Source organism: Mandrillus leucophaeus, unplaced genomic scaffold (assembly GCF_000951045.1).
Source record: "Mandrillus leucophaeus isolate KB7577 unplaced genomic scaffold, Mleu.le_1.0 Scaffold27, whole genome shotgun sequence".
In the NCBI taxonomy this organism is placed as follows: Eukaryota; Metazoa; Chordata; class Mammalia; order Primates; family Cercopithecidae; genus Mandrillus; species Mandrillus leucophaeus.
In genome coordinates this window covers 7,090,162-7,104,648 of record NW_012102809.1, presented here as the reverse complement: position 1 = coordinate 7,104,648, position 14,487 = coordinate 7,090,162, and the positions used below count along the sequence as shown (strand labels likewise).

The window sequence follows — 14,487 nt, the reverse complement described above, 5'->3', positions numbered from 1 at the left end:
TTTAAACCTGATTATTTTCTCTAGCTTGCATATTGCACACAAGGAGGTACGTTTATCTGTTGAATGTGTTTCATAATGGATTTTGCTCATACTGAGAAGTGGCCTGTGCAGGCATGGATGCACCATGATTCAGCAGTTCTTGTGGTCACCATTGTCTTCTGCACCTCTCTGGGATCCTAACATGAATAAGGCATCATTAAGTCCTCTCAGCTTTTCATTGGTTGGACTACATCAGTCACAGCTTTCAAGGTCTCAAAGAAGATTCCTTGACCTTGAGATACTCTCATTTATAATCATACACACCCAGTGTATACACACATGCACACACACACACAATTTGTTTATCTAACTCGCCTAAGCCTTTATTTTAATTTCAGCTGATTTTGGCAGTAGGTTGTGTACAACTGATATCTGCAAGTCAATCTGTGAATCAATACACAAATTATTTTTGAAAGAGTATTACTCACTTGGTGCTATGGAACCAAGGCCACTTTGCCTGGGTTGACCTACCCTGGTCAGAACTCACAGAGGTTTGGCCAGAACCAGGTTTGACAGTTGACATGTCTCTTATTATCAAGTGTGAAAATCATGTGTTCCCTGGACACATTGGGGTGAACAACACACACTGGGGTGTGTTGGAGGGTGGGGGATGGGAGGAGGGAGAGCATCAGGAAAAACAGCTAATAGATGTTGGGCTTAATACCTAGGCATTATCATGGGATGATCCGTGCAGTTATTCACTACGGCACATGTTTAACTATGTAACAAACCTGCACATCCTGCACATGTACCCCTGAACTTAAAATAGAAGTTGGAAATAACATAAAACAACTTTTAAAAAGAAAGAAAATCATGTGTTCATTCTATGTACTTTATGGTTTTAATCCGAGTCTTTACCCAAATCTCCAGGTTCACTTCCAGTTGAGAACCTCACATCTCTGTGGCCCTACACAATATATTCTTGACGGCCCAAACATGAGCCACCTTTAGGTCATTTCTCCCCACTTTTTATTTGGGTAGAGCTTGTGGAGCAAGCACGAAATGTTGCTTCTACTTCCCAGGGTGATACCTGAGTTTCAGGCGCCACAGTACATCTTACAATCAAATTTTGGCTCTATTTAACATATCATTTTATTCTCATCTTCCTGATGTGGGATATTCTAGGGAACTGCTTGAACAAAATGAACCTCATTGAGAGTGGACATCAAGATGTGTTGAACGCTTGATAAATCAGAGACTGAAAGAGACTGGAGGGAACTTGACTCGATTCCAAGTTAGACAGGGCTGTGGCTGTCTCATGTGTGGTGCTGGTGAGTGCTGACAAGCCCAGACTTTGGGAAAAGTCCTTATGTCAGACAATTGTGGGCTAGGGTGACAGATCACACTTTGATGGATGTCAGGTTCCTTGAAGGGAGTAGACATTCCTAAGATTATGTATTCTGGGTGGAAGTCAAGCCAGTGGCAGAAAATAAAAATTTTAGAGGCTGACCTTAGATCAAAGGAAGAAAACAAAACAGAACAGAACAGCATAGCCGTGAAAGACTTGTTCAGTGACTGGTCAGGAAATTCTGGGATCCTGAGCAGGTTGGCAGTGTGCGATGTTATGGACTGGCTGCTCCTCTGGCTCTACAGTGAGCCAGTTTGAATCTGAATCCTCACCTCTGGCCTGTTTCTATGACAGACCTACCAGAGTTTATCAATCAGCCCTGCAGTTTTCACAAAATGCTTCTACCTTCTGCCTCGAGGTCCCTCAGGTAGGGGAGGAAGCCCAGGGACTCAGTGCTGTGATTCCTAACGCATCAGACACGTTGCATATCTTATTTAGTCTCTGCTGTTACCCAATCATGAATTATGGCCACTCTCATTTGATAGATGCAGTAATTGAGAAACAGAGAAATGAAATGGCCCTCCAGACTGTCCCTGGCAGCTGTGGGGAGGGAAGGAGACCACCAGGGCCACTCTCTGGCTTTTTCCTAAGGTGCCCTTCCTCCTGCCAGCTGCCACTCTGCCTAGTATTTCTGTTAAGTCCCCTTTGCCCCAAATCTAATTTGTTGGCACAGGCCTTATAAAGCAGAGTCAAAGCACAGGTGCAGCATTATCCTTCATGTCCTGGATCTGAATTTATGCTGCAGCTCAGGTCAAGTGTCCACCGAGTGACAGCCCAAGCGTACCTGTGCTCAGTAACTCTGGCGGAGAGCCCTGGATTCTGACTTAGCTTCTAGCAGTGGTTCACAAAATTTAGTATGCCGCAGAACTACTTAGAGCAGGATCCATCAGTCAAAAGAAGAAGAATATTTCACCACGTGTAAGAATTAAATGAAATTTAAATTTCAGTGTCCATAAATAAGTTAAACAAAGCCAAATCAATCATAAATACATGCAGCAGATATAGACATACCTCACTTCATGTAATCTGGGCACACAGCCATGTCCACTCATTTTCATATTATCTCTGCAAGGGCAGAGTTGAGCGATTGCCACAGGGACCATATGGTCTGTAAAACCTAAAATGTTTACTATCCTTCCCTTTCCAGAAAAAAGTTTGCCAACACATGGCCCAAAGGGCTTATTAAAATACAGATCACTAAGCCCCAACCCCAGAGCTTCTGATTCAGTAAGTCTGGGTAGGGACCAAAAATTTGCCATTTCTAATAATTTCCTAGATGATGGTGATGCTGCTGGTCTGAGGATCACACTTTGAGAACCACTGCCTTATAATAATGGCTGGTTATGCCCAAAGAAGATCCTTTGGTTTCTATAATTTTGTTATGCCCTTCCTTTAAATCGAAAAAGACTGTCTTAGTGGAGAGCTGAAAGGAATTTACTTCTTCTCTAGCAAAGCTTTCTTTACGTTTATGGAAGATACACAGCAGAAGGGTTTGGAGCTGGACAGTAACCCAGTTCCACAGCCTGCTGGCTTTGTGACCTTGGGTAAGTTAGACTCAAGTTCCTCATCTGTTAAGATGAGGGTATATATAGGAAAAAACAGTTTTTCCTCCTATATTCTCAACACAGAGCACTTCTGGTCACCACCTGGCTTGGCTCTTACTCCTAGAGATGCTGATTTCATTGGTCTGGGGTATGGCCTGGATGTTGGGATCTTCAAAACTATAAATGGAGATAATAATGGAGCACTGTCCAATAAAAATATAAAGAGAGTCACACGTATAATTTTATGTTTTCTAGGAGCCACATTTTGAAAGGTGAAATTAATTTTAATATAATATTAATATCTTATCACTGATAAATAATTAAAATAATATATTAATGATAAATTCTACTTAACTCAGTATATTCCAAACATTAACATTTCAACATACAACCATGGAACAATGACAGAGATATTTTACATTCTTTTTCTCAGACTAAAGCTTTGAAACTGAGTCTGTACTTTAAACTTATAGCACATCTCTAATCAGACTGGCTATATTGCAGGGTTCAGTAGTGACCTGTGGCTTGTGGTCATTGCTTCAGAAAGCACAGGAGTAGTTAATGTGCAACCAAGATGGAGACCCGCTGGGGTAAGGGCACGCTTGGTGTTCGCAGACCAGACCAAAGCTCCCGGACCACACATGGGTTCTCTCGGCATTATTATTCTTGAGGATTGAGGGAGTTGACTGCAGCTTCCCTGCTTTGGGCTAAGAATTAGGTGTGGTCATTAAGGACATTCAGTGAAGCTCAATTTTGTCTTAAAATTGGATGTGCAGCTATGGAACCTGTTTGAAAGCGTGGCGATCAACTAAAGCAAATAAATCTAAATGACTTGATGCTATCAGAGAAGACAGAAGGACCAGTGCAGCATTAACAGAGCAGGAGGTAAAACTGTGGCCAATTTTGTCTCCTTCTGAGTGAGCCCACAGCCTGAGTAAATAGGGCTGTGGGAATCTCAGGCAAGAGGATGGCTGTTAGATCATCCCTTGATATTCTACGCAACTCTTTGATTCAGAACTTTCTATTCAAGTACAAATATCACTGGATATTACATAGGCTGTCATTCTCTTTGAAAACTCTTAGGTTTATTCCTAGGGGAACAGAATTTATTCTCTCTATTCTTTCTTATAATGATAAACTAATATTTAAAAGAATAACCTTGCAAATTTATCATAAAAGCAAGCAAGATTTCCAAAAAAGACAACAATAAAGATCTGCAGAGATAAGCGCTCTTAGCACTGAAGTGTGTACTCTTTCAGAGTATTTTTTTGGTGTATATACTTACACACATTTTATACAATAGGATTCAACAGTGAATACACTTTCATAGCATGCTTCTTTGTCACATAATATTCTTACAAGTATATTTTCATGTAATTTAGTAATCTACAGCATCATTTTAAAATCACAGCCATTGTACCATTGTTTGGCTGAATAATGACCTACTTAGTCAGTGCCCTATCATTGGCCATATACGCTATTTCCCCCACATTGTCAATCATAGCATAAGTAATCATACTGAAAGAGCATCAGCTCGTCTTTGAATCCAATGTGATGCTTGCCTTAAAGCTAGCTGAGGACAAGGCAGAGGGAAAGGAGGCAACATTTCCGTCTCACTAAGTCTGACCCATTTTGTAGTTTTATCTGGCTTGGAGAAAAGCCAGCGAGATGCAGTTTGCAGAGGAATGCATAGTAATGCTGTGACAATGATACCAGACAGCTCAGCTGCGAGTGACACCACAATGTGCCGCCCACAGTGGACATTAGGTTTTCTCACCACTCTGCTAAGAAGGACCTGCAAGCCCCACAGCAAGCCTTAACGTGTCAACTGCAGCTTGTGCTTGGATGTGGATTGACTTTAGTTCTTCCTGGTGCCATTTTCCCCCTTCTGGTCTTAGTATTAACCACTTCTCTGGAACAGAATCATTCCTGCAGTAGGTTTGTGGGTGGGTTAAAAAAATTTAATAATCCAAAAAACCTCTGACTTTAAGATTTTAGTTTCCCTGCCTTATGTAGTTTACATAATTATTTGTTCATGCAGCGTTTATATATTACTTTTCTGATCATTTTATACTATACGATATTTTACACTATATGAGGTTTTCTGGCAATTTCCCCAGTGCCAGCTTCTCAGTTTGCCTATGCAGTCATCACTCCCATTGCAATAAAGCAAATAAATAGCTGCAGAGCTGCCCAGCATTCAAATAAGGCAAACGCCAGCCTTTTGAGCTGCTAAACTGAATTGAACACCTCAAACTGATTTAGGGAACCGTCTCTCTTCTCTTTCATCAATCCTATTAAAACCATACACAGGGAAAAATAGCAAGGTTTTCTTATACTTGGAGGACCAGGAAAATGTACTCTGCTAGGGTTTGATGCATGTTATGTCTTTATGTCATGCACAAGCAGTCTTAAGTAGTCATTTTAAAGGTGAACTGGTAAAGTTGTGTTCAATCCATCATATGTTCACATGCAAATACAACAAAACAAGTATCTATTTTGTCTTTACTTTGTGCCAGGTCTCTTTGCCATGTCAGCAGTGACGGATAGGAGCAAGAAATACGCCTTCCTTCAAGGAGTTTGAAGTTTAATTGGGAGGGACACACACACTAACCATAAAATTCAGTTCCATCTGAGATAAGAACTACAGCAGAAATAGGAACATGATGCTCCCAGAGCACCCAGAGGGAGCACTTCATCTGTTGGCGTTGGAGGAAGTTTCAGAGAGAGAGAGACAGAGACAGAGACAGAGACGGAGACAGAAAGGGATACTTGAGCTAGGTGTGGATGAAAAGCAAATGGCAATTGGGCCACATATACTAAGGGGACCATCCAAACAATGTTGCAGGTGTTAAAATGCAGGCTCTGAAGAGAAAGTGGCAAAGGATTCCTTAAGCTGATGCCTAAGGTATGTATGGGGGGTGGAGCAAGATGTAGCTGAAGAAGGGAGGAAGGGAGGGAGGAAAGGAGGGAGAGAAGGGAGGGAAGGAGGAATGGGAGGGAGAGAGGGAGGGAGGGAGGGAGAGAGGGAGGGAGGGAGGAAGAGGAGGGAGGGAAGAAGGGAGAAAGGACTGACTGTGGGTGAAGAATTCAGAGTCGGCCCAGCTGAGGGCAGGTCGAAAAGGTTAAACAGGGACGGACTAATGACGAGTTCATCATTCTGAGGAAATGCATGAACATACTTGATTAATCAGAAATGTCTCCAGTAAGTTGAGAGGAAAACTGACTTATCATTTTAAGGTGGGCTAGCTAAGAAAAAAAAAAAGGTCCCAATTTGAAACAAAGTCAGATCACTGGGCAGAAAGATTCCTGAAAAGATAATTTTAAATAAACCCCTGGTCAAAAGCAAGACACATTCATTCATTGTCTTGTTTGTTCTTTTATTCATTCATTCGTTAAAGCTAAGATTGGAGTCAGCCTGCCTGGGTTCAAGCCGTGGATCCTTCAAGCTCTGTGACTTGGTGCAAGCTCCTAAACCCCTCTGTACTTCAGTTACACATTTATAAAGTTGGAATATTAATATAGTATTAACCTGTAAGGTTGGTGTGGGAAGTAAATGACTTAGTGGATCAAAAGCTCTTATAACAGGGCCTGGTACGAATGCTCCATCGTGTGAGGCATTTTGCTCTGTGTGTCTCTGTATTCAGAGCTCTCTATGTATCAGTCACATTTGAAATACTGGGAATAAAAAGACAAAGGTGATATGACCCTACCCTCAAGAAGCTCGTAGTCCAATGTGGAAGGTACACGGGAGCAAACCAGGACAGTCCAACATGGCAAACGCTAGGATAGAGTGATGTGCCACACAGTTGGCGGGGATGGCGAGGGTGGTGAGGGAGCCAGGCTGAGTCTGTCCTCTACAGATCCCAGCAAAGTTCCCCTGGTTCCATCTGGTCAATCCTCCCTTAAGTTCCTTGTTTTCTTTTGTTTGCATCCCTTAGTGTAGGAAGGATATTTCAATTTCTTCTAGATCTTTCATTTAAAAGGAGTAATTGCCTCATTTCACAAGGAACTTTACTGTTTAAAATTCTAGCTCTCTTGAATGGGAAAATAGATAAAGGGGTATTTCTGAGATGTGAGGTGAGGGGTGTATTGGGAGTATGCCCCGCCTTGGCCAGTGGGAGTAGGAAGGAGACCCTGGGAGGGGAGAGCAGCTGGGAGAGAACCACTCCTGGGGAAGGACAGTCAGAGAATAGAGCCAGGTTTTAACTACACCGCGGAAGCATCTCAGGGCCTTGGTGAAGCCGTGGTAAAGACAAGGAGGAAAGGAGAGGTGGGGACAGGTGGCGGAAGGCTACCTTCTCTTTCTTCAAGGCTGTAAGGCAGGGAGTAGAGGGTTGGTGCACTGGAGAAAAGGTAGCTAATGTAATGGGGTTTCTGCCTGTCTACTTCTAATGTAACTACCCGATGCCCCTGTTAGTCAATGACCCACGTTGGGAAAGGTGGTGACATATCATAAGCTTCATTTGTTTTTCTTTTTTGAAGTCCATTACTACGTTCAGGACACCCTGCCACTAAGGAAGTTGTGGAGGGAAAACCTGGAACCACTCTGAACCGCAACGGATTTTTGGAAGCTCTTGGCTCTTTCTGCTGCCAGCCCTGTTTATAAAATGCTGCTACTCACAGTAACAATGTACTGTTTTAAAGCATCTCATACGCGTCATTTCCTTTTGATAGTCACAACAGCCCTGTAAGGTAGGCCTTATGGAATGGGCCTTATTGTTATTTTTATGCAACACATGCTGATAAGTGAGGATAAACTCGTCCAAAGGTGAGGGGCAGAGACAGAGCTCTGGTCTGGGTGTCTTGGCCTCAGATGCAAGTTTGCATTTATCTCTCCGCAGGCCCCTGCAAGCAGTGAGCAAGACAGATGGCTTACCTCCTTTCCTTCTTCCACAGAAAGAAAACTTGGGCAGAGCCACCTCACAGATGGGATAGGAGAAATTCAACACAGACGAGCCTTGAGACATGAGAGCTAGGTCAAGAAATAGCTCTTTGATGTCCTCTCCTGGAGGAAAGAGAAGAACAGCTTTACTCTTACTGCGTGTTTCACTGTGTATCAAAGGCATTCACAGTATACAGCAGCATGAGCTAAAGAACCTTTTGTTTCCATTAATCTGCTCTGCGTGGGGAACAGTTTACTTCTTTCCTTAGTAAAACAGCATTTAGGCAATGCTGCGGGGGATTATGACGAGACCTGGGGTATGAAAGGTGGCTGTTTCTCAAAATACCTGCTTGGAGCAAGGTAGTTAATTGGCTGAGCTCCCCACCCTGGTGCTATGGCCTTTTCATGTGAAGTCTGCAGGTCTGGCTTCTGGAATTTCTCAGCTACAGAGTATCATTTGTTCCCCATGATGGCGGTGGGGTGTGGTCACGCCTACATACACCTGCTGCTGTCACCAGGGAGGTATTGCAGCACAGGTACACAGGAAGCTTCGGTGGGTCCCATGGTGGTGGCTCCCAATTCTCTCTGCCTTTTTCTCCATTCCTCCCTTTTATGTTCCACCCACTCTTCCACTTCTCTTTTCTCTCTTCTTCTCTCCCCATAACATTTCTCAAGCTGCTGCTAGAGTCCAGATACTGGATAAGACTCTAGAAATACAAAGTTGCTTGAGAGTTCTTGATTTCTGTGAATGTTCCTTCCACTTTTCTGGAACAATTCCACATGCTAAGTTTATTAAACCTCTCTACTTTGATTTTGATATAACTGTTTTGGAAAAGGAGATAGTCTAGTAGCTACAGCAAATATATTGACTAACTATAATTGCATGATCATATGATGAAAATTAAACAATCAGAAAGTGCTCTAGCTTATTGATTGGGTAGGGGAGAAAATATTACATCTCCTCCTTGCCTATGTCAAGGTTTAAGAATTTGTATTAACTATTTGGGATACAAAATAACACAAATGACAAACCGTACTGCTGGTAGTAGATTTACTTGTTGCTGAGATAACTAAAAAAGTTAGGAGATCCTGAGTAGACATTAATACTTAATCTCAAAATATTCCCCTCCCTTTTTTTTTTTTGCTGCGTATACTGATTCCAGATGCTTATATCGTCCAAATGAGTGCCTAGAGTCTTTTTAATACAAAAGTACAGCTTTAAGTGAGAGTTCTACCCTACCTGGATATAACCCAGAGAGAGATTTGAAAATGAAGATGTAAACAGTGTTAATTCTAGAGAGTGGTGAGGGAACAGCAGTTTAGCCAGTCATTATAGTTAATGTAAGTCATTGGGGGTGTGGAGTTGGAAGAGGCTGTGCAATGTTTTATTTCATGCTAATCATTTTTTTTTACTTACTCAGAATTATTCCAAATCTAATGTTGATATTTGATTTTAATTGCTTGGAACACTTTTCAATAGAAAAGCCAAAATCTTGTAATGGATCTGAGAAGAAGAAAACAATAGATTAGTTGTGAGTACATTGTATATTCTGCAAACATATTCAAAATTTGCACCAACATTGTTTTCACACGAATTACTGCATTTATTCAAAAGCATATTGCCCAACACTTTTTAAAATAAGCCTGTGATATTTTCATCAGCTCCCCCCAGTGTCTTCAAAGCCAACGTCATGTTCACTCTGACAACAGGGCCTCCATCCATGGAATGAACAGTGTCTTGCTAGTTGGGTTATATCTTTACTTGTTAACGTTTTTATCATAGAAAAATGTTATCATTGCCCAAATTCTTCTAGTTCCTGAACATTTGGCTTTAAAATTGCTCATGGATTGCATAGAGCCTTTAATAAAGTATCTATTATTATTATCAAAACAGAGGGAGGTACAAAAGTTAGGAGAGCTTGAGTAGACATTACTACTTAGGCTTAAAATATTTTCTTAAAAGATTTTCAAAGTTAAGATCTGCCTTTGTAATTCCATTTTATCTCATCCCATCCCATCCCATCCCATCCCATCCCATCCCATCTCATCCCATTTAATGTAATACTTCCCCCCAAAAATATTCCACTATGTACAGGTATTGTGCTAGATATGATGAAGCTATAAAGATAATATTTTCTGCATATAACTTCTGCTCATTCACAAAGCTTCAATGGTTTATCTATGCCTCAGAATAAAGTCCAGAAATGAGTGACTGGCTCCAACTTCCATCCTCCACATCATAAATCCATCCTCCATTCCTTGAGACCAACACACCAGCACATTCCCACCATGTTTGATTTGCTTGCGTGCTTTCTCCCATTTGCAATGGTCTTAGTCTTTTTGGCTATTTCCTAAATCCTCAGGTCTTGCTCATTCCCATCTTCTTTGTGAAGGCTTCCCTGACCCCAAATATTCTCTTGTTTCCTTGAATTTTTAAAATGGTGATGTCTGGCACTCTCGGTAAGTGTACAAACATGTATCACTCTGTACTTTGCTACATGGCTTATCCTGCAACACTGAATCTAAACATGACATTTATTAAAGGCCAGAGCTAGTTTCTTGTTTTGTTTTGTTTGTTTTGTTTTCCATTTCCTTTTCCTTTATGTTTCCCACTGGGCTGGAGACAGGAGAGCTATTTTTAACAGAGGATTACCTTGTACTAATAGCCGAGCCTTGTACTTTATGAGTGTTTTCCATTTAATTCTCTAGGTTCCCCAGCACCTAGCAGAGAGTCTCACAGCCTCACAGTCTGACACACAGTAAGCACTCCATAAATGTACACGTTGAGTGAATGGATGGGCCGTGTATTGGAGCTGTTTCTCAGCTCCAAATCCAGCCCTCTTTCCTCTGATTTTTAACTGGGCTCTCGGTAATCATGTTTCTCCTTCGCTGTCTGCCAGTCAAGATAGCAGGGAGATGGATGCTGGAGTTGAAGAAGGGACTTACTCCTTCTTGAGTACTTCCTGGGAGTGTCACTGGTGATGGACCAGCACCTTGGCAGTGGAAGTTGGTTCCAGTTGGCTCTCTTTTGCACCTTCCCAGCATCAGCTGACACTCAGCTCTGTGGGGCCCTAAGCTACTGCAATAACAGCACATCAGAAGCTGTCACCCCTTCCTTAGCATTCTGTCTCAGCTCCATAGGGTCTTTCTGTCAAGCATCCAGTTTCTAATCCCCACAACCTCTGCCTTTTGCTCTCCCAGCCCTCAGCGGTCCTTTCTTTGCTCTTTTGGTTCTCCAGCAACTGGTTCTCTAACCAACTTCCTATGTCAAATTCTCTCTGTTAAAATAACTGATATAGTCTTCCTTTTCCTGACAGGACCCAGACTTGCAGAATAAATAATAATCTGAAGAGATAGGTATGAGTTACCTCATTTTACTGTTATGAAAATGTTGACTGGGAGATGTTGTATTAACTTATCCAGATCCCCACACTAGAAAGTGTCAGAGTCAAGATTCAAAACCAGAGTTAAAAACAAACAAACAAACAAATTGCTCCCTGGTATTATGCAGTGAAACTCACAAAGTAGAACCTCAACTACATATGTTACTTATTTGATTTGTAAGATTGCCCAGAATATTTTGTGTGCAGGCATATGGCATCTGGTAGTTCTGTTTCATAACTGATTTCCATTTCAGCTTAGCTATGAGCTCACATTTGCCAATGATAGTGTTCCAGACAGTTTTATCATCCACATTGCTGACCTGGAAGATGCATCATTGTCTATGATATCTGCAATGGAAATGATCACTAGGCAATTTCAGCCTTGCAAATCTAACGTAAGTACACTTTCGTTTGATCAAAACCCCTTTGGTCCAGTCACTAATTTTCCTAAGGGTGGGAAAGAGCCCTCTTGTCTTATGCTCACTGGACTCCTTCCTAAGTATCTCTGTGCTGTCCCAGGGTTTCTTTCAGCCTGGAAAATAGGAGCAGGGGGTTGGAGACGATAGTTCCTGCTACATCCTTGGCACTCAGTATTGAAAAAGATAGAAGCCAATGAACAGATGCTTAGGAAGGTGCATCCTCAAAATTGTGGATAAATTTAAGTTGCTATCCAGGCAAAATAAAAGAGGCTAAGTATGTATTGTGTTGTTGATTAGCAGCTATATAATTACACTGTATGTTTATCAATATTTTAAAGGTATAGATAGGAAGAATCAACTAAGGGTGGGAGAAGGAAATAAAGCATTTTCCTGGTACTAGAAACACATTGTTGTTAGGAAAATAATCTCAATAAAGAACAAAGTCACAAAGAAAGCTGTAGGCTGCATCTCTCTGAGGATATGTATATAAAAGTAGAAAGACAGATTGCTTAAAAAGCGCTTAAGGGTTTGGTGAGCTTTCCTAGCAGCTATTTCAAATTTATATGCAAGACTGATATCTTTGAGTGTAAACATGCAGTTTGTGGTCCTCTTGGGGAAAGTGACATTGGTTCCTCCTCCTCCCCCAATCCCACCCTCTCAAACTCATCTCCTTCTCTGTATTTATTTGCATTTCCACTCAGGCACTTTGTATGTTCTATACTACATTATATTTGTTTGTATACCTTTGTCATTCCTCCACTAGATAATGCAAAGCTGACTCCCCAGTGCCAGAGCTATACATAATCTCTTAAGATTATACTAGATCTCCAGTGATTGTCTGCTGGATGAATAGTAGCGGTTATTTGTAGTAAATTTGCTGAGAACCTTAAAGCAGGATTCCTCAACGTTGTCACTATTGACATTTTGTTTTGGATATCCCTTGTGGTGGGTGCTGTTCTGCGCATTGCAGGATGTCTAGCAGCATCCCTGGTCTCTACCCACCAGATGCCAGTAGCACCCCCATACCCTCTGGTTGTGACAACCAAAAATATCTCTAGACATTACCAAAGTATCCATGAGGGACAAACTCACCCCTGGTGGCGATCACTGCTTTAAATAATCGCTTTATCAATTTCCAGGCTTTACTTATACTGCAAATGCCTCAGAATCACCTACCAAAATAAAAGATGGTAGGTTGCATTTTAAAGCAGTTCTCCTTCTACAGTATGAACCGTGATGGGCAGGCTGAGAGTGGAGAGACTTTCCCTTGGACCCTTGCTTCAGTAACTTTTAATCATATAAGATGGATCATCTGACTTTGGACTTTCTGAAACAATAGCATCGGAAAGTTAATCAGAGTTGGTGTTCTGAGAATTTGAGGAAAGAGATAAGTGTTTCCTCTGGATACTTCACTGTATTTCAGCAAATGAGCTCAGGAAAGAAGTCAAAGCTTCATCATGAAATAGAAGACTTCATTTTCAATATTTCTTCCTTGGCCTCTATGTGGCACTCCTTGCTCTCTGTTCTGTTGACTTCTATGGCCTCAGCCCAACGGAGGACGGCATTATAGTGGGTGAACCCAGAAAACCCCAAACTGCCCCTGCTCCCCTCTCCCCCGGGCAGGTGTGCCCTCGAAGGCAGGCTTCTCCAAACCAGCAGCATGTGAACCCTGCCGGAGGTGAGGAAGAGCTCCAGGAGAACAGCCAGCAGCATCTGTTTTGCATACTAAGGGCAGCAACAATCAAATCTCTCCTAGAAAGGTTTTCTTGGACATTCATGAGTAAAATAGAGTTGGATAAACAAGCTGGGTTTAGAGTGAGCAGCATTTGAACAGATCTCAGCTCCAAAGGTATTTTTGTGCCTTCCACCCTCCATTAGTGGCCTAGGCTGGGCTAGACCTGGGCAGCTGTCGAGGGGAGGACAACCTTGTCGGGATGTCTTCTATTAACAGCTAGCAGTAGGCTTTCAAATGGAATCAGTAGGAAGAAGACAAAATCCAATGACACAGACTCTGGGAGTGAAATTCCTCAGCAGAGGATGGTGGGGGCCTGGGTACACTCCACTGGACCAATCCTCGATTTGACTTCAGGCAGCGGGAAAGCTTGGATGTGTGTCTGTAAGTCCTGGAGTCCATGGATGTAGCTCCGCCCCCTGTGGCCTCTGCGTTGCTGGCTGGGTAGTTTGAGGCATAGAGGAGGGCCCAACTCTTATGCAGCTAGTTCCATTTTCTATATTCTAGCTCTACTTGAGGTTTTTCTTTAGCTTTATATTTTGAAATAATTATATTTTCACAGGAAGTTGCAAAAAGACACAGAGAGGTCTCATATATCTTTCCGCATCTTCCCCCATGGTAAGATCTTACATGGAGGACAATACCCAAACTGGGACATTGACACTGGTACAATCCACAGAGTTTATTCAGATGTCAACAGTTTAGCAATCGTCTGTGTGTGTGTGTACAAGTGTGTGTGCCTATTTTTTACAGTTCTATTGCTTGGGTTTAAAATGGTTAGAAATTGGTCTTCCTCCTCTCAGGGGAGGGTAGAATTCTTACAGCAGAGTCACTGTGGAAAGGAGCTGACTCCCCTCCAACCTCACTTGCACCAGTCTTCCACATACTCACGGCCAAGTGCAACCCCAAGATTGCAATGTCCTTCCTGCTTTGTAAAGGTAGTCTTTCTCCCTCTCCCTTTATCCTATGCTCTTCTCTTCTCTCTTCCTGTCCCTCATTCTCTCTCTCTCCCTCTTTCTCTTTTTCTTCTTATATCAGTACTTAGATCTGGCTACCATCCTGAGATTAAGAACACTGACTTTTCTTCAAACACATCTTAACCTTCATGGCTCATTCCCTGTGGCCCACATTACTCTA

The 14,487-nt window shown here is 42.1% G+C and overlaps 1 protein-coding gene across 1 annotated transcript in view; it reads right to left on the bottom strand.

Moving 5' to 3' along the window:
• The window catches only part of LY86 (lymphocyte antigen 86), a 63,162-nt gene that overhangs the window by 19,986 nt on the left and 28,689 nt on the right, over nucleotides 1-14,487 (bottom strand). Inside the window, exons 3-4 of the mRNA XM_011984599.1 lie at nucleotides 9,234-9,320; nucleotides 7,811-7,939 (exon numbers count right to left, since the gene is read on the bottom strand). Coding sequence (XP_011839989.1) covers nucleotides 7,811-7,939; nucleotides 9,234-9,320 — 216 coding nt within the window. The remainder of the gene's footprint in view (nucleotides 1-7,810; nucleotides 7,940-9,233; nucleotides 9,321-14,487) is intronic.